The 23384-nt window shown below is 39.3% G+C and overlaps 1 protein-coding gene across 2 annotated transcripts in view; it reads right to left on the reverse strand.

Moving 5' to 3' along the window:
- Positions 1 to 23384, reverse strand: part of XPA (XPA, DNA damage recognition and repair factor) — a 45356-nt gene that overhangs the window by 11908 nt on the left and 10064 nt on the right. For both annotated transcript variants that reach the window (XR_014292667.1, XM_082610947.1), the window contains exons 3-5: positions 5739 to 5844; positions 3034 to 3199; positions 1036 to 1153 (exon numbers count right to left, since the gene is read on the reverse strand). Coding sequence is in view for 1 of the 2 variants with exons in the window: in XM_082610947.1 (XP_082467073.1) it covers positions 1036 to 1153; positions 3034 to 3199; positions 5739 to 5844 (390 nt within the window). In the remaining variant the exon portion in view is untranslated. The remainder of the gene's footprint in view (positions 1 to 1035; positions 1154 to 3033; positions 3200 to 5738; positions 5845 to 23384) is intronic.

The following is a 23384-nucleotide window of genomic DNA, read 5'->3' on the forward strand; positions in this document are numbered from 1 at the left end:
CATTTTAAGTGGATCAATTTATTATATGTATAACCCTGTATATACAGAGAATACATGTTATCTATATACACTTGACACCACACTGGCACTCTATTGTATGAAGAACATTTATGCCTACTTTTATAAGATTCTATTCTCTGTAGGGAATCTGTGATACAGCCAACAAGTGCCCTTTGTGCTCCTATAACACTCTATGCTCATCACCGTCACGGTACTTATCACACTCGATTTCGACTAAGTTTACCAGTCTTCCTCTTCTGACAAAATGCTGACGCCAGCATTTGTGTTAGCGCAGAGCCTGGAACACAGCTGACACTTAGCAACTGTTGGATACACTGATTACAGATGGACGGACAGACAGACTTCTGCACATATGCATACATGGATGGATGCATGGACAAATAAATAGAGATAGATGGACAAAAGAATGGATAGTCAGGTGGATAGACAGATGTATGGACAGAGGAATGAATGTACCAATGCAGACTTTCGGTCATGAAATCCTGGCTCCAGTCCCAACTCTCTAGCACCTATGTAACAAGTCACTCTACCTTTCCAGGTCTTTTATTCATATATAAAAGTGATTAGACTATCTGACATTAGAAGGTTCCTTCTAGCTGCTAAATTAGATCACTGAGACTTAGGGATTATTTTTTCATTTTAAGCAATTAGAGAGGTTTGCTGGTGGAAAACTTCACTTTTGATAACTGTGTGGGTCACATTTAAGATTGCATTGAGGCCAAACCCTTAACCAGGGGTACATTCCGGACCCTACTGCCGTTCCTATACAAAAACATGACTCACTTGAAGACGAGGGCTTACATGCTTTTTTAGAATTGCAATGAGGTTTGGACTGAGAGTCTCAAACACCAACTTACTGAGGGCAAACTTTAAGTCTTTTGTTCTTCAATTTATGGAAAAAAAAAATTTCCAATCCAATGGTGACATTGTATCTTTAAAGTGAAAGAACTTAGCTAAAGGCTCTTTGCAAAGCAGTAGAGCACAGTCCTTCATGATGTAAGTGTAGCCACTTACCTTTTACTTTTTTATCAAACTTCTTCTGTTTCATTTTTTCTCGGTTTTTCTGTTGAACTTCCTTCGCTTCTTGTAATGCTTCCTGACTACCCCAAACTTCAAGAGACCTCTTCACAATCTGAAATACAGAATCCATAAATTAGTTGTGATTCACTGTTGTAAAATAGTTATAATTATTAAATCCATAGGTGCCAAAGAGTGATCTAACTTAAGTGCAATTTTATGAGTATTTATTTGAAATTTGTTTTTAAATATTGATAAGAAACAACTCTAATAATATCTCTATCTATAAACCTATGAAACCTTCAGTGAATGTATGATGAATTAGATTACGTATTTGCAAAGCACAGTAAAACCAGGTGTGCCTGTGTAAATAGAAAAGCTGTCCTCTGACTGCAATCACTTCTCTGCTTTGTTTTCACGTGAATCAAGAGAACTACATGTAGTCAGTGGGTTTGATCGAGTTTTGGCAGGATCACCAAAAAAAATCTGCTGACCAATTATATGAGGTCATCTCCAGAAATCTCCCATCACAGGAAATCAATCACTACTACTCTTCTCCTGAATCAATAACAGTTTCCATCCACTTGACTAATTTCTGATCTTCAAAATATGAATTTTCTTTAAAAACTTTGGGGGCCTCCCTGGTGGCGCAGTGGTTGAGAGTCCGCCTGCCGATGCAGGGGATACGGGTTCGTGCCCCGGTCTGGGAGGATCCCATATGCCGCGGAGCGGCTGGGCCCGTGAGCCATGGCCGCTGGGCCTGCGCATCCGGAGCCTGTGCTCCGCAACGGGAGAGGCCACAACAGTGAGAGGCCCGCATACCGCAAAAAAAAAAAAAAAAAAAAAAAAAAAACTTTGGTAGCTGAATGACCTAACAAGTCTTTATTCTAGTTTAAAAACCTTGGAATATATATATATATATACTCTTTATAATATATATATACTCTTTATAATATTTATTTACATTTAGAGAAATAATATACACACTGAGAATTATGCTCGGGATATCCCTTACAGTATGTTACAGGGACCAGAATACCAATCAATAAAGCCAAACTGAAATTTCTTAACATAAAGTAATATACTGTTATTTCATAAATTCTAAAACATCACATTTTCCACAATTTAACATCCCTGAAAATGCTGCATCACTAATGTAACTTAATGGTACTTTAACAACTCTGAGTCAAGAAGTGGTTCAGAAGAATTGGACTCTGAATGTAAGGAAGTTTAGGAATACCTTAATAAATCTGTGGTACTTGTATTTTCCTTTTTATGTACACACAAGCATGATTTATAGCAAAAAAAAAAACTATAGTAAGTCTAATGGCACTATTTCAATAAAATAAAAGCACCAAGTGATAAGGCAGCACTGGGCCGGTTTAATTAGCAGCATTTTTTCATTTTTAATAGTACATAAAATTATGGTGAATCTTTTAATCAACAGTGTATTATGTTTAGTGAAAATTCAGTATATGTCTGCTTTTACAATGTGGTTTCTTTATTAGAAGATACTAGGATCTTCTAGTATATTCCAATCAAACTGTGCTCTAAAGCAATAACTCCCAATATTTTTTATATAATGGCACAAAAAAAAGAATATTATGATATTTGTACCATTCTTGGGTAGACACAGGAAGCTGGAGTTAGATTCTGGGCATCTGTGAAATTCCCAAATTTTTTTTAATGATTTTATTTGGGGGGTAGGTAGGCAAGGGAAACACGGGCTAACTCCTAATTCAAGCATTTTTGTTTCCAAATTGTACTCCTAACATCACCCAATAGTAATATATTTGCTTGAAAGTGCCACATCAAAAAGCAAAATAAGTAAACATGTTATTAAATGTCATTATGTGTAGCTATGACTCATGTAAAACAATAAAATGAAAAGGATCTTTTTAACTTTCTGTAAGTAAACACTAATTATAACTAGTTCATTGTTAAAATTTCACCCGACCCAGGGTTTAAAATGACTGAATATAACTTATTAGAGACCTGTAATTTTAAGTAGAGTTTCATATCACCCCATTGTGCATGACGAGGATTCTTCTTCACAATAAATTTAAGAGCTGGTTCTCTTTTTTCTAAATCACAGTCTTTCAGAAGGTATTCTTGTTTTGCTTCTGTTTTAGTTATAAGCTTGTGTTTATCATCAGCATCTCTGAAAACAGATTAAGTCCATTACATAAAGTAGTTGTTTTAAATAAATTAGATTTTCAAACAGTCCCAAAACCTAGGGGCATACATGCCAAAAGAAACATATAAAATACTTTTTCCTGAAACTCTCATGGTCAAATTAGCAGCATAAGAATTCCAACAGAAAAATACTTTCTTTTACTAATTCTGAGAAGCTATTTATATTAGCAGCAGATCCATGTTATTTAACATGTTAAGAATTTCTTTTTACTAAGTCCCTCTTTTCCATAAAGTATTTGAAATAACTTACATGAACACAGCAAATATAAATGAGAACTAAGACTCAATGAGTAAGAAAATATAAGGCTTAAAGTCAGGACAGGCAGGATATAAGGAATATAAACATGCAAGGTCCAAATGCACCAAGCACAGCTGAGTTTCCAGTTGGCTCTGAGCTTCTTCAAAGCCCAGGTAAAAATGGAGACATAGTCAATTACGTAGCTCTTCTCATTCATCTATCTGTTCTCCATCTACATGCTAGGTATTGTTCAAGGTACTAGGAATACAGCAAAGCATAAAACAAAGCCTTGTTTTCAGGAAGCTTACATTCTAGTTAGGAGAAGACAGTCAATAAGCAAACATGATGATTGATAAAAGTGCTATAAAGGAATACAAAGCATGGTAAAGGAATAGAAATTTTCAGAGAGATTGGGAAATCAAGAGAATGCCACTGATGAGGAAACATTTGAGCAGGGCCCTTTAGAAGTCAGAAAACATTCTGAATAGCTAGAGAAAGAACATTCATAGCAGAAAGAAGAGAAAGTGCAAAGACTCTAGGACAGGAGTGTGCTTTGCAAATGGAGTTCACAACAAGCGGGCCAGTGTGACTAGAATGCTTAAAGTAAGTGATGGTGAGGAGTGATGGAAAATAAAAGTCAGAGACAGGCAAGGGTCTTGTAAGAAATGGTGAAGACAATTTTATTCTAAATGGATTAGAAACCATTGAAGAGTTTTGCGTAAAATGCTATATGGAGAAGAGACTAACCGTGCACAAGTGGGGGAAGAGGCCAGTTACAAGAGTACTACTGCAGTGGTCCAGGCAAGAGCTGACAGGGGCCCAGTCTAAGGCAGTAATAGTACAGAGGATGAGAAATGGATGGATTCAGGATATGGTTTAAATATAGACCCAAATGGATTTGGAATTAAACACGGGATAGAGAAACAGCCAGTGAATGAAGCTGGCCTTTACTGAAATGGTGAACACTTAGGAGGAGGTATAGGACAGGCAGTGGGGCGAGGGGGGGAGGAGTTATAACTGGGAATAACTTTAAGAAGACTAAATAATTTGGAAGTATACACCAAAGGAGGGGACAGGTAAACTACACTGTACTAATTTATAATCGTCAAAGATGTTGGAAAAAACAAATAGAATGGAGGGCTGTATTCCTAATTATGTTTACATTTTAAAAGTATATTTCCAGACTACTACATAACATTGTATAAACTGATAATTAGGTTGCTTCCATTTTCTCATGGAAGTAAGGTTATATGTGGTAATTTAGTTCCTGAACACTATCTGTACTTTAAGGAGAGTGATAACACTGTGGACCTTAACCACTGTGTGCCTTAATGACACTGTTACATCAATGGGAATAGAGTTAATAATTCCAGCGGGTACCAGAACATTTCCCATCACAGATCTGATCATGAGACCAGAAACATCTCCCATTCTATCTTCTAAGGATCTACTTAGCAACAAGTCAGTGGTGATGGCTCTAGATGTCTGCAGCAGGGACTGTGAAAAGGCAGGTCCACCAGGCGTGTGAGCAGTTGATCTGGGACTGTACGTACAAGAAGTGGGGACAGGGAACAGATAAGAGGGCTAAGTAAGAATCCAAGGTGGGATCTTTAGGTGTGAAAGACACCAACACAGGACTTGGCTGAGGTAAGCAGTAGGGATAGGAGAACCAAGTGGAGTGAGTAATATTCTGTGGTGTTACAAAAAGAGATAAAGGCTAGGAGAAGAAAAAGAATGACAGAAGAATGTGACTTTTCCTCATCTAATCTCCTCCCTGCCAATTCAGGAGAGTAGAAAATGAATGGAAAGAGGTGTTCTGAGTACCAGAAGAGTAGCTGGAGGCGTTATACTTCCCTCCTCTCATTGAAGGTGCCAGTCCTCTGACCAAGGTATCAACACACACTGGTCAAAGAAAGAAAGAAAGAAAGGGATCCTTAGGGGCTGGGGGGAGAGAAGGGTTAGGAACCTGCTACTGAGAGATGGTTAGCACCCTCCCAACCCCCCAGCAGAAAGGAAAAGGACATATCTGTGGCAAAACCAGGGACATCCTTCCTATTTATGTGGCATAATGTTGATAAGCACAGTCTTCCTGTAATTCTTTAGCAAAATGGAAAACACAGAAATTTTAGGAAACTCCCAAAACAAAAAACATATTTATGAAGAAAATATTAAATCCAAATGGATCTAATTATTGTTTTGCCCTAAACCTACAAGCAAACATTAAATTTTAGTAATTTAGAACATGCTCTGAAATAAAAATAAGTACCTGCAGTTATCACAAGTTGCCAAATCAAAGTGGTTCATTAGATAAGAATCCATAAACTCTTTACCACATTCTTCACATATAACATAATCAAATTCCATTACAGGTCCTAAAGAAAGGAAGATTAATTCTCTAAGTTGCCTTTTTTTGTGATTAGAATAGAGCTTCCTCTATCTTATTAGCTTACCAGCATGTATTTTATGCCTGATACAAACATATTTATGTAAAAGACAACATAAAACCTTGATTAAGTAATCTTACATTTATCTAAAAAAATTTTTTTAAGGAAAAAAGAAAAGAAAAAGGAAATAACATAAAGGAAAAAATTATGGACTCACCCAGTATTTTTGAACTCAAACAACATGTAAGGTACTTTTGTATTGCTGGTATAACAAATTACCACAAATTTAGTGGCTAAAATAACACAAATTTATTTTCTCACAGATCTGTAGTTTATATGTCTGACACAGGTCTCAGTGGGCTAAAGTCAAGGTGATGGCAGGGCTGCACTCCTTTCTGGAGGTTTTGAGGGACAACCTATTACCAGCCATTTCCAGCTTCTAGAGGCCACCTGCATTCCTTGACTCATGACTCCCTTTCTCCAGGGATGTGACCTGGAGCCAGCAACTGCAGCTTCTTACATTACTATGGCTTCTTCCATAATCACACCTACCCCTGACTCTCTCCTGCCTCTCTTCTACTCTTAAGGATCCTTGTGATTACACTGAGCCCAGCTGGATAACCCAGAATAACCTCCCCATCTCAAGGTCTTTAACCTTAATCATATCTGCAAAGTCCCTTTGGCTCTGTAAGGTAATAAATCCACAGGTTCCGGGACGGTTAGGATGTGGACATCTTTGGGGGCCATTACTTGGCCTACCACAGTACTGTTGAGAGTACGAAGATTTAGTCTCAAGGCCGGAGGGAGATGGGGGAGCTGCTTACAGATAAGGGAGATGGGCACTAACATATAACACAGCAAACAGAGGCAACACAGAATTCACTTTCAAATGGGAAACTTTTTCTCTCCCTCCCCCCTACCAACAGAGTAAACAGCTTCCTCTTCATCTGTCTCAACCACTAGATTGGAAATCTCTCGAAGGCAGAGACTGTATTTAGTTTAGTTATATATCCTCAATACCCAGCACAGAAACTACTCTAGGTAGAGTAAGGCCGGATTCTTTTTTTTTTTTTTTTTTTTTTTAAAGATTTCAAATACCTAGCTAAGGATCTTTATCCTACAGAATTTTTTTTTTCCAGCAAGTCTGAAAGTTTTACTCCTATGTCTTTAGGATGATTGCTACTGCCAAGCCCCAACTCTGAGAACTGCCACAAGTCCCAGCAGGAAGAAAAATGGAGTTGCCATTTGTTCATGATTTGTTCAACGTATTCCTATCACTGCCTTCCCTTACCTACTTCCAACACAAGAAGGTCAGTCAGTATTCTAGCACTCCTCAATCTCACTAATCTCCAAACTCTAACAAAAAAATCACTCTTCTTTCTAAAATATTATAGGGGCATAGATATGGACAAAAGGAAAAACTGAAAATATAGTCAGAATGGTATCTTCAAAAAACTGGTTACTGGAATGTGTTTGGATAGAGAGAAATTACAGTCAGAAATACCAATTAGGAAGGTACTGCACAGTATTATTAATCAAAAGCCATAAAATGTGCATACATTTTCCTAATTTTAAAAATGCCATATAATGGAAAATTTAAAATATACATAAGGATGATTTTTCAACTCCATCACTCCCTTTACGTTTACCATTTGGAAATTGCCAGTCTACTGTAATCAAGAGCCTTCCCCTCCCCCATTCATTCATTCATTCACTAACACATTTATTATCCATATAGACTCATGGATTCCTATTATTTCAATGGTGTCCTTCATTACTTTAGCATTCAAATTGTCTGAAATTTGGCCAGTGGAAGCCCCTTCAAGCTGACACTTATGCCTCTGTAACATGCTTCTATCACTTTCGGAACACTGACATATTTTCTGGCATTACAAAATCTCCCAGGCTCATCTTGTAACCATCCTGCCCCAACCCTGGAATCAGCTATTTCTCTGAAGGGCCCTGGTTCCTTTTAGTGGAGAACAGTATCAGCATCCAAGATCTGGACACCAGCTGTGCTCACTGCTACTGGGCTACCTCTGCTTCATGGCCATTTCTGTGAACAGGGCTAGGAAATATACGTATATACAGACACACACACAAATACTCATACATGTACTGTACACTATTTTTGTTGAGATCTAACTGACATAACATTATATTAGTTTCAGGTGTACAACATAATGAGTCAACAACTGTATATATTACATAATGATCACCACAATAAGTCTAGTTAACATTCGTCACCATACGGTTACATTTCTTATCATAAAAATTTTTAAGATCTAGTCTCTTAGCAACTTTCAAATATGTAATACAGTATTACTGTTACCATGCTGTACATTACTTTCCCATGACTAACTGCAAGTTTGTACTTTTTGACCCACTTCAAACATTTCACCTACTTCCCTCCTCCCCCCTCTGGCAATCATCAATCTGTTCTCTGTATCTATGAGTTTGTGTGGGGGGGGTTGTTTTTAGATTCCACATATAAGTGAGATCATATGGTATTTAACTTTCTCTGACTTACTTCACTTAGCATAATGTCCTCAAGGTCCATCCATGTTGTCACAAATGGCAAGGTTTCATTCTTTCTTATGGCTGAATAACATTCCACTGTATGTATACACACACACACACATCACATTTTCTTTATCCATTCATCCATCGATGTACACTTAGATTGTTTCCATATCTAGTTATTGTAAATAATGCTGCAATGAACATGGGGGTGCATGTATATTTTCAAGTTACTGTTTACATTTTCTTTGGATAAATACCCAGAAGTGGGACTGCTGGATTATATGGTAGTTCTCATTTTTTGAGGCAGTTGCATACTGTTTTCCATAGTAGTTGCACTGAGTTACACTTACAAGCGTTCCTTTTATCCACATACTCACCAACACTTATTTTCTGTCTCTTTGATAACCACCATTCTAACAGGTGTGAGGTGGTAGCTCACTGTGGTTTGATTTGCACTTCCCTGATGATTAGTGATGTTGAGCATCTTTCCATGTACATACTGGCCGTCTGTACGTCTTCTTTGGAAAAATGTCTATTCAGATCTTCTGCCCATTTTTTAATCAGATTGTTTGGGTTTTTGCTACTGAGTTGTAGGAGTTCTTTATATATTTTGGATACTAACCCCTCATCAGATGTATGATTTGCAAATATCTTCTCCCATTCAGTTGGTGGCCTTTTCAAAGGTTTGCTTTGCTGTGCAGAAGCTTTTTAGTTTGATACAGTCCCACTTGTTTAACAGTTTTGCTTTTGTTGCCTCTGCTTTTGGTGTCATATCCAAAAATATCATTGCCAAAACCAGTATCAAGGAGCTTTTCATTTATTTTCTTTTTTTGTTTTTTTTTTTTATTTATTTGGTTGCGTTGGGTCTTAGTTGCAGCTCGCAGGCTCCTTAGTTATGGCTCCAAGCTCCTTAGTTGTGGCATGTATATGGGATCTAGTTCTCAGACCAGGGTTCAAACCTGGGCCCCCTGCATTGGGAACACAGAGTCTTAACCACAGTGCCACCAGGGAAGTCCCCATCTGTTTTCTTCTAAAAGTATTATGGTTTGTCTTACACTTAAATCTTTAGTCCATTTTGAATTATTCTGTGTGTATGATGTAAGACAGTGGCCCAGTTTCAATCTTTTGCATGTGACTGTCCAGTTCCCCCAACACCTTTTATTGAAAAAACTGTCCTTTCCCCTTGTATATTCTTGGTTCCTCTGTCATAAATTAACTGACCATCTGTGCAGGTATATTTCTGGGCTCTCTCATCTGTTCCATTGATTTATGTGTCTGTTTTTATGCCAACACCATACTGTTTTCATTACAATGGCTTTGAAATATAATTTGAAATCAGGAAGCATGAGGTCTCCAGATCTGTTCTTTTTTCTCAAGATTGCTCTGGCCATTCAGGGTTTTTCATGGTTCCATGTGAATTTTAGGATTGTTTGTTCTATTTCTGTGGGAAATTGCCATTGGAATTTTGATAGGGACTGCACTGATTCTATAGATTGCTTTAGGTTCTATGGACATTTTAAGAATATTAGTTCTTCCAACCCAGGAGCACAGAATGTCTTTCTATTTATTTGTGTCTTCTTCCATTTCTTTCATCCATGTCTTATAGTTTTCAGTGTACAAGTATTTCACCTCCTTGGTTAAATTTATTCCTAGGTATTTTATTCTTTCTGATAAATGGGCAACTGTAAATGGGACTGTTTTCTTAATTTCTCTTTCTGATAGTTCATTAGTAGTGTACAAAAATGCAACAGATTTCTATATATTGATTTTGTTTCCTGCAACTTTCCTGAATTCATTTTTTTAGTTTACATGTACACTTTTACATGCATACACATATACATGTTTTAGAAATCAAGAGTTCACACTGATACTGGCAATTTTAATCCATCCCCACAGGGTTCTTTCTTGCCTTCTCCCATTCCATATTTGTATGTCCTTTCTTCTACAATGAGAACCTTGGCTCCCAACAACATCAAGAAATACATTCAACTGCTTGAGCCAATAATACATCTAAACTAGTTTCAAAATTTCTTCACTCATACCACTCTATAAAATGAGTTCAGGAATTTTGTGGTTTTCCCCTTTCCACACCCACTTCAAATTGAGGATATACTGTCAAATACTGTCCTCATAAATCATTTGGACTAGTTCTTTCTGTCCTCTTCAACATGATCATGTTATTTCGTTTGGAAAAATACGTCCATTTGTTTATGTGCTTTTAGGTTGTTTACTCCTTCTATCAATGTTAATTTAACTTTTTTTTAAGTACGTAAACTTTACCAGAAATATACATACTTTTGGGTCAGTTACCCTACTGCTATGAACCAGAGAGCTGGACAAAAGTGCACCTCCAAATATATTCACTGCAGTAATAATTATTAGAATAGAGAAAAGAAATAAACAAAAGAGCTGCATTTAAATGAATCATGGGAGGGAATCGGGAAGATGGCAGAAGAGTAAGATGCGGAGATCACCTTCCTCCCCACAGATACATCAGAAATACATCTACATGTGGAACAACTCCTACAGAACACCTACTGAACGCTGGCAGAAGACCTCAGACCTCCCAAAAGGCAAGAAACTCCCCACGTACCTGAGTAGGGCAAAAGAAAAAAGAATAAACAGAGACAAAAGAATAGGGACGGGACCTGCACCAGTGGGAGGGAGCTGTGAAGGAGGAAAAGTTTCCACACACTAGGAAGCCCCTTCGCGGGCGGAGACTGCGGGTGGCGGAGGGGGAAAGCTTCTGAGTCGCGGAGGAGGGCACAGCAACCGGGGTGCGGAGGGCAAAGCTGTGAGATTCCGGCACAGAGGATCGGTGCCGACCGGCATTCACCAGCCCGAGAGGCTTGTCTGCTCACCTGCCGGGGCGGGCGGGGGCTGGGAGCTGAGGCTCCCAGCTTCGGTTGGAGCGCAGGGAGAGGGCTGGGGTTGAACACAGCCTGAAGGGGTTACTGCACCATGGCTAGCCAGGAGGGAGTCCAGGGAAAAGTCTGGACCTGCCGAAGATGCAAGAGACTTTTTCTTCCCTTTGTTTCCTGGTGTGAGGAGAGGGGATTAAGAGCGCTGCTTAAAGGAGCTCCAGAGACGGGAACGAGCCGCGGCTAACAGCGCGGACCCCAGAGACGGGCATGAGATGCTAAGGCTGCTGCTGCCGCCACCAAGAAGCCTGTGTGGGAGCACAAGTCACTATCCACACCTCCCTTCCGGGGAGCCTGTGCAGCCCGCCACTGCCAGGGTCCCAGGATCCAGGGACAACTTCCCCGGGAAGAAAGCACGGCGCACCTCAGGCTGGTACAACGTCCCACCGGCCTCTGCCGCCGCAGGCTCGCCCCACATCCGCACCCCTCCCTGCCCCCGGCCTAAGTGAGCCAGAGCCCCCGAAGCAGCTGCTCCTTTAACCCCATCCTGTCTGAGCGAAGAACAGATGCCCTCCCGGCGACCTACACGCAGAGGCGGGGCCAAATCCAAAGCTGAGCCCCGGGAGCTGTGAGAACAAAGAAGAGAAAGGGAAATCTCTCCCGGCAGCCTCAGAAGCAGCGGATTAAAGCTCCACAATCAACTTGATGTACCCTGCATCTGTGCAATACATGAATAGACAACGAATCACCCCAAATTGAGGAGGTGGACTTTGAGAGCAAGATTTATTATTTTTTCCCCTTTTCCTCTTTTGGTGAGTGTGTATGTGTATACTTCTGTGTGAGATTTTGTCTGTATAGCTTTGCTTTCACCATTTGTCCTAGAGTTCTATCCGTCCGTTTTTCGTTTTTGTTTTTTTTCTTTAAAAAAATTTTTTTTCTTAATAATTATTTTTATTTTAATAACTTTATTTTATCTTACTTTATTTTATTTTATTTCTTCCTTCCTTCCTTCCTTTCTTTCCCTCCCTCCCTCTCTTTCTTTCTTTCTTCTTTCTCTCCCTTTTATTCTGAGCCGTGTGGATGAAAGGCTCTTGGTGCTGCAGCCAGGAGTCAGTGCTGTGCCTCTGAGGTGGGGGAGCCAACTTCAGGACACTGGTCCACAAGAGACCTCCCAGCTCCACGTAATATCAAACAGTGAAAATCTCCCAAAGATCTCCATCTCAACACCAACGACCAGCAAGCTACAGTGCTGGACACCCTATGCCAAACAACTAGCAAGACAGAAACACAACACCACCCATTAGCAGAGAGGCTGCCTAAAATCATAATAAGTCCACAGACACCCCAAGACACACCACCAGACGTGGACCTGCCCACCAGAAAGACAAGATCCAGCCTCATCCACCAGAACAAAGGCACTAGTCCCCTCCACCAGGAAGCCTACACAACCCACTTAACCAACTTTAGCCACTGGGGACAGACACCAATAACAATGGGAACTACGAACCTGCAGCCTGCAAAAAGGAGACCCCAAACACAGTAAGATAAGCAAAATGAGACAACAGAAAAACACACAGCAGATGAAGGAGCAAGATAAAAACCCACCAGACCTAACAAATGAAGAGGAAATAGGCAGTCTACCTGAAAAAGAATTCAGAATAATGATAGTAAAGATGATCCAAAATCTTGGAAATAGAACAGAGAAAATGCAAGAAACATTTAACAAGGATCTAGAAGAACTAAAGATGAAACAAACAATGATGAACAACACAGTAAATGAAATAAAAAATACTCTAGATGGGATCAATAGCAGAATAACTGAGGCAGAAGAACGGATAAGTGACATGGAAGATAAAAATAGTGGAAATAACTGCTGCAGAGCAGAAGAAAGAAAAAAGAATGAAAAGAACTGAGGACAGTCTCAGAGACCTCTGGGACAACATTAAATGCACCAACATTCGAATTATAGGGGTCCCAGAAGAAGAAGAGAAAAAGAAAGGGACTGAGAAAATATTTGAAGACATTATAGTTTAAAAACTTCCCTAGTATGGGAAAAGAAGTAGTTAATCAAGTCCAGGAAGCACAGAGAGGCCCATACAGGATAAATCCAAGGAGAAACACGCTAAGACACATACTAATCAAACTGTCAAAAATTAAATACAAAGAAAACATATTAAAAGCAGCAAGGAAAAAACAACAAATAACACACAAGGGAATCCCCATAAGGTTAACAGCTGATCTTTTAGCAGAAACTCTGCAAGCCAGAAGGGACTGGCAGGACATATTTAAAGTAATGAAGGAGAAAAACCTGCAACCAAGATTACTCTACCCAGCAAGGATCTCATTCAAATTTGATGGAGAAATTAAAACCTTTACAGACAAGCAAAAGCTGAGAGAGTTCAGCACCACCAAACCAGCTTTACAACAAATGCTAAAGTAACTTCTCTAGGCAAGAAACAAAAGAGAAGGAAAAGACCTACAATAACAAACTCAAAACAATTAAGAAAATGGGAACAGGAACATGCATATTGATAACTACCTTAAATGAAAATGGATTAAATGCTCCCACCAAAAGACACAGACTGGCTGAATGGATACAAAAACAAGACCTGTCTTGTATGCTGTCTACAAGAGACCCACTTCAGACCTAGAGACACGTACAGACTGAAAGTAAGGGGATGGAAAAAGATATTCCATGCAAATGGAAATCAAAAGAAAGCTGGAGTAGCAATTCTTATATCAGACAAAATAGACTTCAAAATAAAGACTATTAGAAGAGACAAAGAAGGACACTACATAATGATAAAGGGATCGATCCAAGAAGAAGATATAACAATTGTAAATATTTATGCACCCAACATAGGAGCACCTCAATACATAAGGCAAATACTAACAGCCATAAAAGGAGAAATCGACAGTAACACACTCACAGTAGGGGACATTAACACCCCACTTTCACCAATGGACAGATCATCCAAAATGAAAATAAATAAGGAAACACAAGCTTTAAATGATACATTAAACAAGATGGACTTAATTGATATTTATAGGACATTCCATCCAAAAACAACAGAATACACATTTTTCTCAAGTGCTCATGGAACATTCTCCAGGATAGATCATATCTTGGGTCACAAATCAAGCCTTGGTAAATTTAAGAAAATTGAAATTGTATCAAGTATCTTTTCCGACCACAATGCTATGAGACTAGACATCAATTTCAGGAAAAGATCTGTAAAAAATACAAACACATGGAGGCTAAACAATACACTACTCAATAACGAAGTGATCACTGAAGAAATCAAAGAGGAAATTAAAAAATACCTAGAAACAAATGACAATGGAGACACGACGACCCAAAACCTATGGGACGCAGCAAAAGCAGTTCTAAGGGGGAAGTTTACAGCAATACAATCCCACCTGAAGAAACAGGAAACATCTCGAGTAAACAACCTGACCCTGCACCTAAAGCAATTAGAGAAAGAAGAACAAAAAACCCCCAAAGTGAGCAGAAGGAAAGAAATCATAAAGATCAGATCAGAAATAAATGAAAAAGAAATGAAGGAAACATTAGCAAAGATCAATAAAACTAAAAGCTGGTTCTTTGAGAAGATAAACAAAATTGATAAACCATTAGCCAGACTCATCAAGAAAAAAAGGGAGAAGACTCAAATCAATAGAATTAGAAATGAAAAAGGAGAAGTAACAACTGACACTGCAGAAATACAAAGGATCATGAGAGATTACTACAAGCAACTATAGGCCAATAAAATGGACAACCTGGAAGAAATGGACAAATTCTTAGAAATGCACAACCTGCCAAGACTGAATCAGGAAGAAATAGAAAATATGAACAGACCAATCACAAGCACTGAAATTGAAACTGTGATTAAAAATCTCCCAACAAACAAAAGCCCAGGACCAGATGACTTCACAGGCGAATTCTATCAAACATTTAGAGAAGAGCTAACACCTATCCTTCTCAAACTCTTCCAAAATATACCAGAGGGTGGAGCACTCCCAAACTCATTCTACGAGGCCACCATCACCTTGATACCAAAACCAGGCAAGGATGTCACAAAGAAAGAAAACTACAGGCCAATATCACTGATGAACATAGATGCAAAAATCCTCAACAAAATACTAGCAAACAGAATCCAACAGCACATTAAAAGGATCATACACCATGATCAAGTGGGGTTTATTCAAGGAATGCAAGGATTCTTCAATATACGGAAATCAATCACTGTGATACGCCATATTAACAAACTGAAGGAGAAAAACCATATGATCATCTCAATAGATACAGAGAATGCTTTCAACAAAATTCAACACCCATTTATGATAAAAACCCTGCAGAAAGTAGGCATAGAGGGAACTTTCCTCAACCTAATAAAGGCCATATATGACAAACCCACAGCCAACATCGTCCTCAATGGTGAAAAACTGAAAGCATTTCCAGTAAGATCAGGAACGAGACAAGGTTGCCCACTCTCACCACTCTCATTCAACACAGTTTTGGAAGTATTAGCCACAGCAATCAGAGAAGAAAAGGAAATAAAAGGGATACAAATCGGAAAAGAAGAACTAAAGCTGTCACTGTTTGCAGATGACATGATACTATACATAGAGAATCCTAAAGATGCTACAGAAAACTACTAGAGCTAATCAATGAATTTGGTAAAGTTGCAGGACACAAAATTAATGCACAGAAATCTCTTACATTCCTATACACTAATGATGAAAAATCTGAAACAGAAATTATGCAAACACTCCCATTTACCATTGCAACAAAAAGAATAAAATACCTATCAATAAACCTATCTAGGGAGACAAAAGACCTGTATGCAGAAAACTATAAGACACTGATGAAAGAAATTAAAGATGATACCAACAGATGGAGAGATATACCATGTTCTTAGATTGGAAGAATCAACATTGTGAAAATGACTCTACTACCCAAAGCAATCTACAGATTCAATGCAATCCCTATCAAACTACCACTGGCATTTTTCACAGAAGTAGAACAAAAAATTTCACAATTTATATGGAAACACAAAAGACCCCAAATAGCCAAAGCAATCTTGAGAACTAAAAACGGAACTGGAGGAATCAGGCTCCCTGACTTCAGACTATACTACAAAGCTACAGCAATCAAGACAGTGTGGTACTGGCACAAAAACAGAAAGATAGATCAATGGAAAAGGATAGAAAGCCCAGAGATAAACCCACGCACATATGGTCACCTTATCTTTGATAAAGGAGGCAGGAATGGACAGTGGAGAAAGGACAGCCTCTTCCATAAGTGGTGCTGGGAAAACTGGACAGGTACATGTAAAAGTATGAGATTAGATCACTCCCTGACACCATACACAAAAATAAGCTCTAAATGGATTAAAGACCTAAATGTAAGGCCAGAAACTATCAAACTCTTAGAGGAAAACATAGGCAGAACACTCTATGACATAAATCACAGCAAGATCCTTTTTGACCCACCTCCTAGAGAAATGGAAATAAAACTAAACAAATGGGACCTAATGAAACTTCAAAGCTTTTGCACAGCAAAGGAAACCATGAACAAGACCAAAAGACAACCCTCAGAATGGGAGAAAATATTTGCAAATGAAGCAACTGACAAAGGATTAATCTCCAAAATTTACAAGCAGCTCATGCAGCTCAATAACAAGGAAACAAACAACCCAATCCAAAAATGGGCAGAAGACCTAAATAGACATTTCTCCAAAGAAGATATACAGAATGTCAACAAACACATGAAAGAATGCTCAACATCTTTAATCATTAGAGAAATGCAAATTAAAACTACAATGAAGTATGGCCTCACACCAGTCAGAATGGCCATCATCAAAAAATCCAGAAACAATAAATGCTAGAGAGGGTGTGGAGAAAAGGGAACACTCTTGCACTGCTGGTGGGAATGGGAATTGATACAGTCACTATGGAGAACAGTATGGAGGTTCCTTAAAAAACTAAAAATAGAACTACCATATGACCCAGCAATCCCACTACTGGGCATATACCCTGTACCAAATTCAAAAGGAGTCATGACCAAAATGTTCACTGCAGCTCTATTTACAATAGCCAGGAGATGGAAACCACCTAAGTGTCCATCATCGGATGAATGGATAAAGAAGATGTGGCACATATATACAATGGAATATTACTCAGCCATAAAAAGAAACGAAATTTAGCTATTTGTAATGAGGTGGATGGACCTAGAGTCTGTCATACAGAGTGAAGTAAGTCAGAAAGAGAAAGACAAATACCGTATGCTAACACATATATATGGAATTTAAGAAAAAAATGTCATGAAGAACCTAGGGGTAAGACAGGAATAAAGACACAGACCTACTAGAGAATGGACTTGGGGATACAGGGAGGGGGAAGGGTAAGCTGTGACAAAGTGAGAGAGTGGCATTGACATATATACAGTACCAAACGTAAAACAGACAGCTAGTGCGAAGCAGCCACATAGCACAGGGAGATCAGCTCAGTGCTTTGTGACCACCTAGAAGGGTGGGATAGGGAGGGTGGAGGGAGCGAGACGCAAGAGGGAAGAGATATGGGAAGATATGTGTATGTATAACTGATTCTCTTTGTTATAAAGCAGAAACTAACACACCATTGTAAAGCAATTATACTCCAATAAAGATGTTAAAAAAAAAAAAAAAAGCTAGTGGGAAGCAGCCACATAGCACAGGGACATCAGCTCAGTGCTTTGTGACCACCTGGATGGGTGGGATAGGGAGGGTGGGAGGGAGGGAGACCTAAGAGGGAAGGGATGTGGGAACAGATGTATATGTATGACTGTTTCACTTTGTTATAAAGCAGAAACTAATAAAAATAAATAAATAAAAACATAAAAAAAAGAGGGAGGAGATATGGGAACATATGTATAACTGATTCACTTTGTTATAAAGCAGAAACTAACACACCACTGTAAAGCAATTACACTCCAATAAAGATGTAAAAAAGTAAAAACATAAATGAATCATGGTGCAGCCATCAAATGGAGTATTATGTAGCCATTAAAAAGAAAAGTTCTGAAAGAATATTTAAGAAATGGGGAAATGCTCTTAACGACATTCTTATAAAAGAAACATATTACATTCTCATTCACATATCAAAAACAGTCTCAAAGATAATACATCAAAATGTTTGCACAAGAAGTTACTGTTTAATGGGACAAAGTTTCAGTTTTGGATGATGAAAAAACTCTGGAGATGGATGGTGGTGACTGTTACAAAACAACGTGAATGTATAGTACTTAATGCCACTGAACATACTAAACATACGCTTTAAAAGGTTACAATTGTAAATTTTATGTTATGTATATTTTATCACAATTTTTGAAAATAATTTTTTAAAAAGACAGCATGAGCAGTGACTGACCTCACTGTTACACACTATTCTCTCCACATGGCTGCATTCCCCTGTAGTCCTAGAGTACACAGTGGGTTTAATTCTAGACCAGAGGTTGTCAAAGTGTGGCCCCCGGGCCAGCAGCATCAGCATCACCCAGGAACTTGTTAGAAACAAATTCACAGTCCCTACCTAAGACCTACTAAATCAGAAGAAGCCCTAGGGATGGGGCCCCACAAACTGTGTTTTAATCAAGCCTTCCTGGTGATCCTGAAGAACCCTGTTCTAGATTCTAAAAGCATACAATAGGCTCTGTTTTATAGGTAGCAAAGCTTAATGGCCCAAATAAATTATTTTGATTTTTCTCAGCTATGCTACAAAAATAGACTGTCTTTAAAATTAACAAAGAAATCCTTGGTGGGCGTGTGCTGCAAAAGGTCCAAGGGACACTGCCCTCAACAAAGGATAGAGTACCCAGTCATAAGAATCCTGGGAAGCAGAGGGACTTCCCTGGTGGTCCAGTGGTAAAGAATCCACCTTCCAGTGCAGGGGACACGGCTTTGATCCCCGGTAAAGGAACCAAGATCCCACATACTGTGGGGCAATTAAGCCCACATGCCACAACTACTGAGCTTGCGAGCCGCAACGAGAGAGCCAGCGTGCTGCAAACTACAGAGCCCACGCACCCTGGAGCCCACACACCACAACTAGAGAGAGAAAACCCCCAAACCACAACCAGAGAGAAGCCTGAGTGCTGCCAGTGAACCGCAACAAAAGATCCCACATGCCACAACTAAGTCCCAACACAGCCAAGGGAAGGAAGGGAAGGAAGGGAAGGAAGGAAGGGAGGGAAGGAAGGAAGGGACGGAAGGGAGGGAAGGGAGGGAGGGAGGGGAGGGAGGGAAGGGAGGGAGGGAAGGGAGGGAAGGAAGGAAGGGAGGGAGGGAAGGAAGGGAGGGAAGGAAGGAAGGGAGGGAAGGAAGGGGAGGGAGGGAAGGGAGGGAAGGAAGGAAGGAAGGAAGGAAACAGAGGAGGAACCAAGATGGTGGAGTAAAAGGACGTGCTCTCACTCCCTCTTGAGAAAACACCAGAATCACAACTAACTGCTGGACAATCATCGACAGGAAGACACTGGAACTTACCAAAAAAGATACCCCACATCCAGAGACAAAGGAGAAGCCACAATGAGATGGTAGGAGGGATACAATCACAGTAAAATCAAATCCCATAACTGCTGTGTGGGTGACACACAAACTGGAGAACACTTATAACACAGAAGTCCACCCACTGGGGTGAAGGTTCTGAGCCCCACTCAGGCTTCCCAACCTGGGGGTCTGGCAACAGGAGGAGGAATTCCTAGAGAATCAGACTTTGAAGCCTAGTGGGAAATGATTGCACGACTTCGACAGGACTGGGGGAAACAGAGACTCCACTCTTGGAAGGCACACAGAAAGTAGAGCCTGCATCAGGACCCAGGGGGAAGGAGCAGTGACCCCACAGGAGACTGAACCAGACCTACCTGCTAGTGTTGGAGGGTCTCCTGCAGAGGCGGGGGGTGGTTGTGGCTCACCGTGGGGACAAAGACAAGGGCAGCAGAAATTCTGGGAAGTACTCCTTGGTGTGAGCCCTCCCAGAGTCTGTCATTAGCCCCACCAAAGAGCCCAGGTAGGCTCCAGTGTTGGGTCGCCTCAGGACAAACAACCAACAGGGAGGGAACCCAGCCCCACTCATCAACAGTCAAGTGGATTAAAGTTTTACTGAGCTCTGCCCACCAGAGCAACAGTCAGCTCTACCCACCACCAGTCCGTTTCATCAAGCCTCTTAGATAGCCTCATCCACCAGAGAGCAGACAGCAGAAGCAAGAAGAACTACAATCCTGCAGCCTGTGGAACAAAAACCACATTCACAGAAAGATAGACAAGATGAAGAGGCAGAAGGCTATGTACCAGATGAAGGAATAAAACCCCAGAAAAACAACTAAATGAAGTGGAGATAGGCAACCTTCCAGAAAAAGAATTCAGAATAATGATAGTGAAGATGATCCAGGACCTCGGAAAAAGAATGGAGGCAAAGATGGAGAAGATGCAAGAAATGTTTAACAAAGACCTAGAAGAATTAAAGAACAAACAGACAGAGATGAACAATACAATAACTGAAATGAAAACTACACTAGAAGGAATCAATAGCAGAATAACTGAAGCAGAAGAACGGATAAGTGACCTGGAAGACAGAATGGTGGAATTCACTGCCGCGGAACAGAATAAAGAATGAAAAGAAATGAACACAGCCTAAGAGACCTCTGGGACAACATTAAACACCAACAACATTCGCATTATAGGGGTCCCAGAAGGAGAAGAGAGAGAGAAAGGACCTGAGAAAATATTTGAAGAGATAATAGTCGAAAACTTCTCTAACATGGGAAAGGAAACAGCCACCCAAGTGCAGGAAGCACAGCAAGTCCCATACAGGATAAACCCAAGGAGAAACACACCGAGACACATAGTAATCAAATTGGCAAAAATTAAAGACAAAGAAAAATTACTGAAAGCAGCAAGGGAAAAATGACAAATAACATACAAGGGAACTCCCATAAGGTTAACAGCTGATTTCTCAGCAGAAACTCTACAAGCCAGAAGGGAGTGGCAGGATATACTTAAAATGAAGGGAAGAACCTACAACCAAGATTACTCTACCCAGCAAGGATCTCATTCAGATTCAATGGAGAAATCAAAAGCTTGACAGACAAGCAAAAGCTAAGAGAATTCAGCACCACCAAACCAGCTCTACAACAAATGCTAAAGGAACTTCCCTAAGTGGGAAACACAAGAGAAGAAAAGGACCTACAAAAACAAACCCAAAACAATTAAGAAAATGGTCATAGGAACATACATATCGATAATTACCTTAAACGTGAATGGATTAAATGCTCCAACCAAAAGACACAGGCTTGCTGAATGGATACAAAAACAAGACCCATATATAAGCTTTCTACAAGAGACCCACTTCAGACCTAGGGACACATACAGACTGAAAGTGAGGGGATGGAAAAAGATATTCCATGCAAATGGAAATCAAAAGAAAGCTGGAGTAGCTATACTCATATTAGATAAAATAGACTTTAAAATAAAGAATGTTACAAGAGACAAGGAAGGACACTACATAATGTGATCAAGGGATCAATCCAAGAAGACGATATTACAATTATAAATATATATGCACCCAACATAGGAGCACCTCAATACATAAGGCAACTGCTAACAGCTATAAAAGAGGAAATAGACAGTAACACAATAATAGTGGGGGACTTTAACACCTCACTTACACCAATGGACAGATCACCCAAAATGAAAATAAATAAGGAAACAGAAGCTTTAAATGACACAACAGACCAGACAGATTTAATTGGTATTTATAGGACATTCCATCCAAAAGCAGCAGATTACACTTTCTTCTCGAGTGCGCACGGAACATTCTCCAGGATAGCTCACATCTTGGGTCACAACTCAAGCCTCAGTAAATTTAAGAAAACTGAAATCATATCAAGCATCTTTTCTGACCACAACGCTATGAGATTAGAAATGAATTACAGGGAAAAAAAAACATATAAAACACAAACACGTGGAGGCTAAACAATACGTTACTAAATAACCAAGAGATCACTGAAGAAATCAAAGAGGAAATCAAAAAATACCTAGAGACAAATGACAATGAAAACACAATGACCCAAAACCTATGGGATGCAGCAAAAGCAGTTCTAAGAGGGAAGTTTACAGCTATATAAGCCTACCTCAAGAAACAAGAAATATCTCAAATAAAAAATCTAACCTTACACCTAAAGGAACTAGAGAAAGAAGAACAAACAAAACCCAAAGTTAGCAGAAGGAAAGAAATCATAAAGATCAGAGCAGAAATACATGAAATAGAAACAAAGAAAACAATAGCAAAGATCAATAAAACTAAAAGCTGATTCTTTGAGAAGATAAACAAAATTGATAAAACATTAGCCAGACTCATCAAGAAAAATAAGGAGAAGACTCAAATCAATAAAATTAGAAATGAAAAAGGAGAAGTTACAACAGACACTGCAGAAATACAAAGCATCCTAAGAGACTACTACAAGCAACTCTATGCCAATAAAATGGACAATTTGGAAGAAATGGACAAATTCTTAGAAAGGTATATAACCTTCCAATACTGAACCAGGAAGAAACAGAAAATATGAACAGACCAATCACAAGTAATGAAATTGAAGCCGTGATTAAAAATCTTCCAACAAATCAAAATCCAGGACCAGATGGCTTCACAGGTGAATTCTATCAAATATTTAGAGAAGAGCTAACACCCATCCTTCTCAAACTCTTCCAAAAACTTGTAGAGGAAGCAACACTCCCAAATTCATTCTATGAGGCCACCATCACCCTGATACCAAAACCAGACAAAGATACTATAAAAAAAGAAAATTATAGACCAATTATCACTGATGAATACAGATGCAAAAATCCTCAACAAAATACTAGCAAACAGAATCCAACAACACATTAAAAGGATCATACACCACGATCAAGTGGGATTTATCCCAGGGATGCAAGGATTCTTCAATATATGCAAATCAATCAATGTGATACACCATATTAACAAACTGAAGAAGAAAAATGATATGATCATCTCAATAGATGCAGAAAAAGCTTTTGACAAAATTCAACACCAATTTATGATAAAAACTCTCCAGAAAGTGGGCATAGAGGGAACCTACCTCAACATAAT

Source organism: Mesoplodon mirus, assembly GCF_964341445.2.
Source record: "Mesoplodon mirus genome assembly, chromosome: 1".
Classification (NCBI taxonomy): domain Eukaryota; kingdom Metazoa; phylum Chordata; class Mammalia; order Artiodactyla; family Ziphiidae; genus Mesoplodon; species Mesoplodon mirus.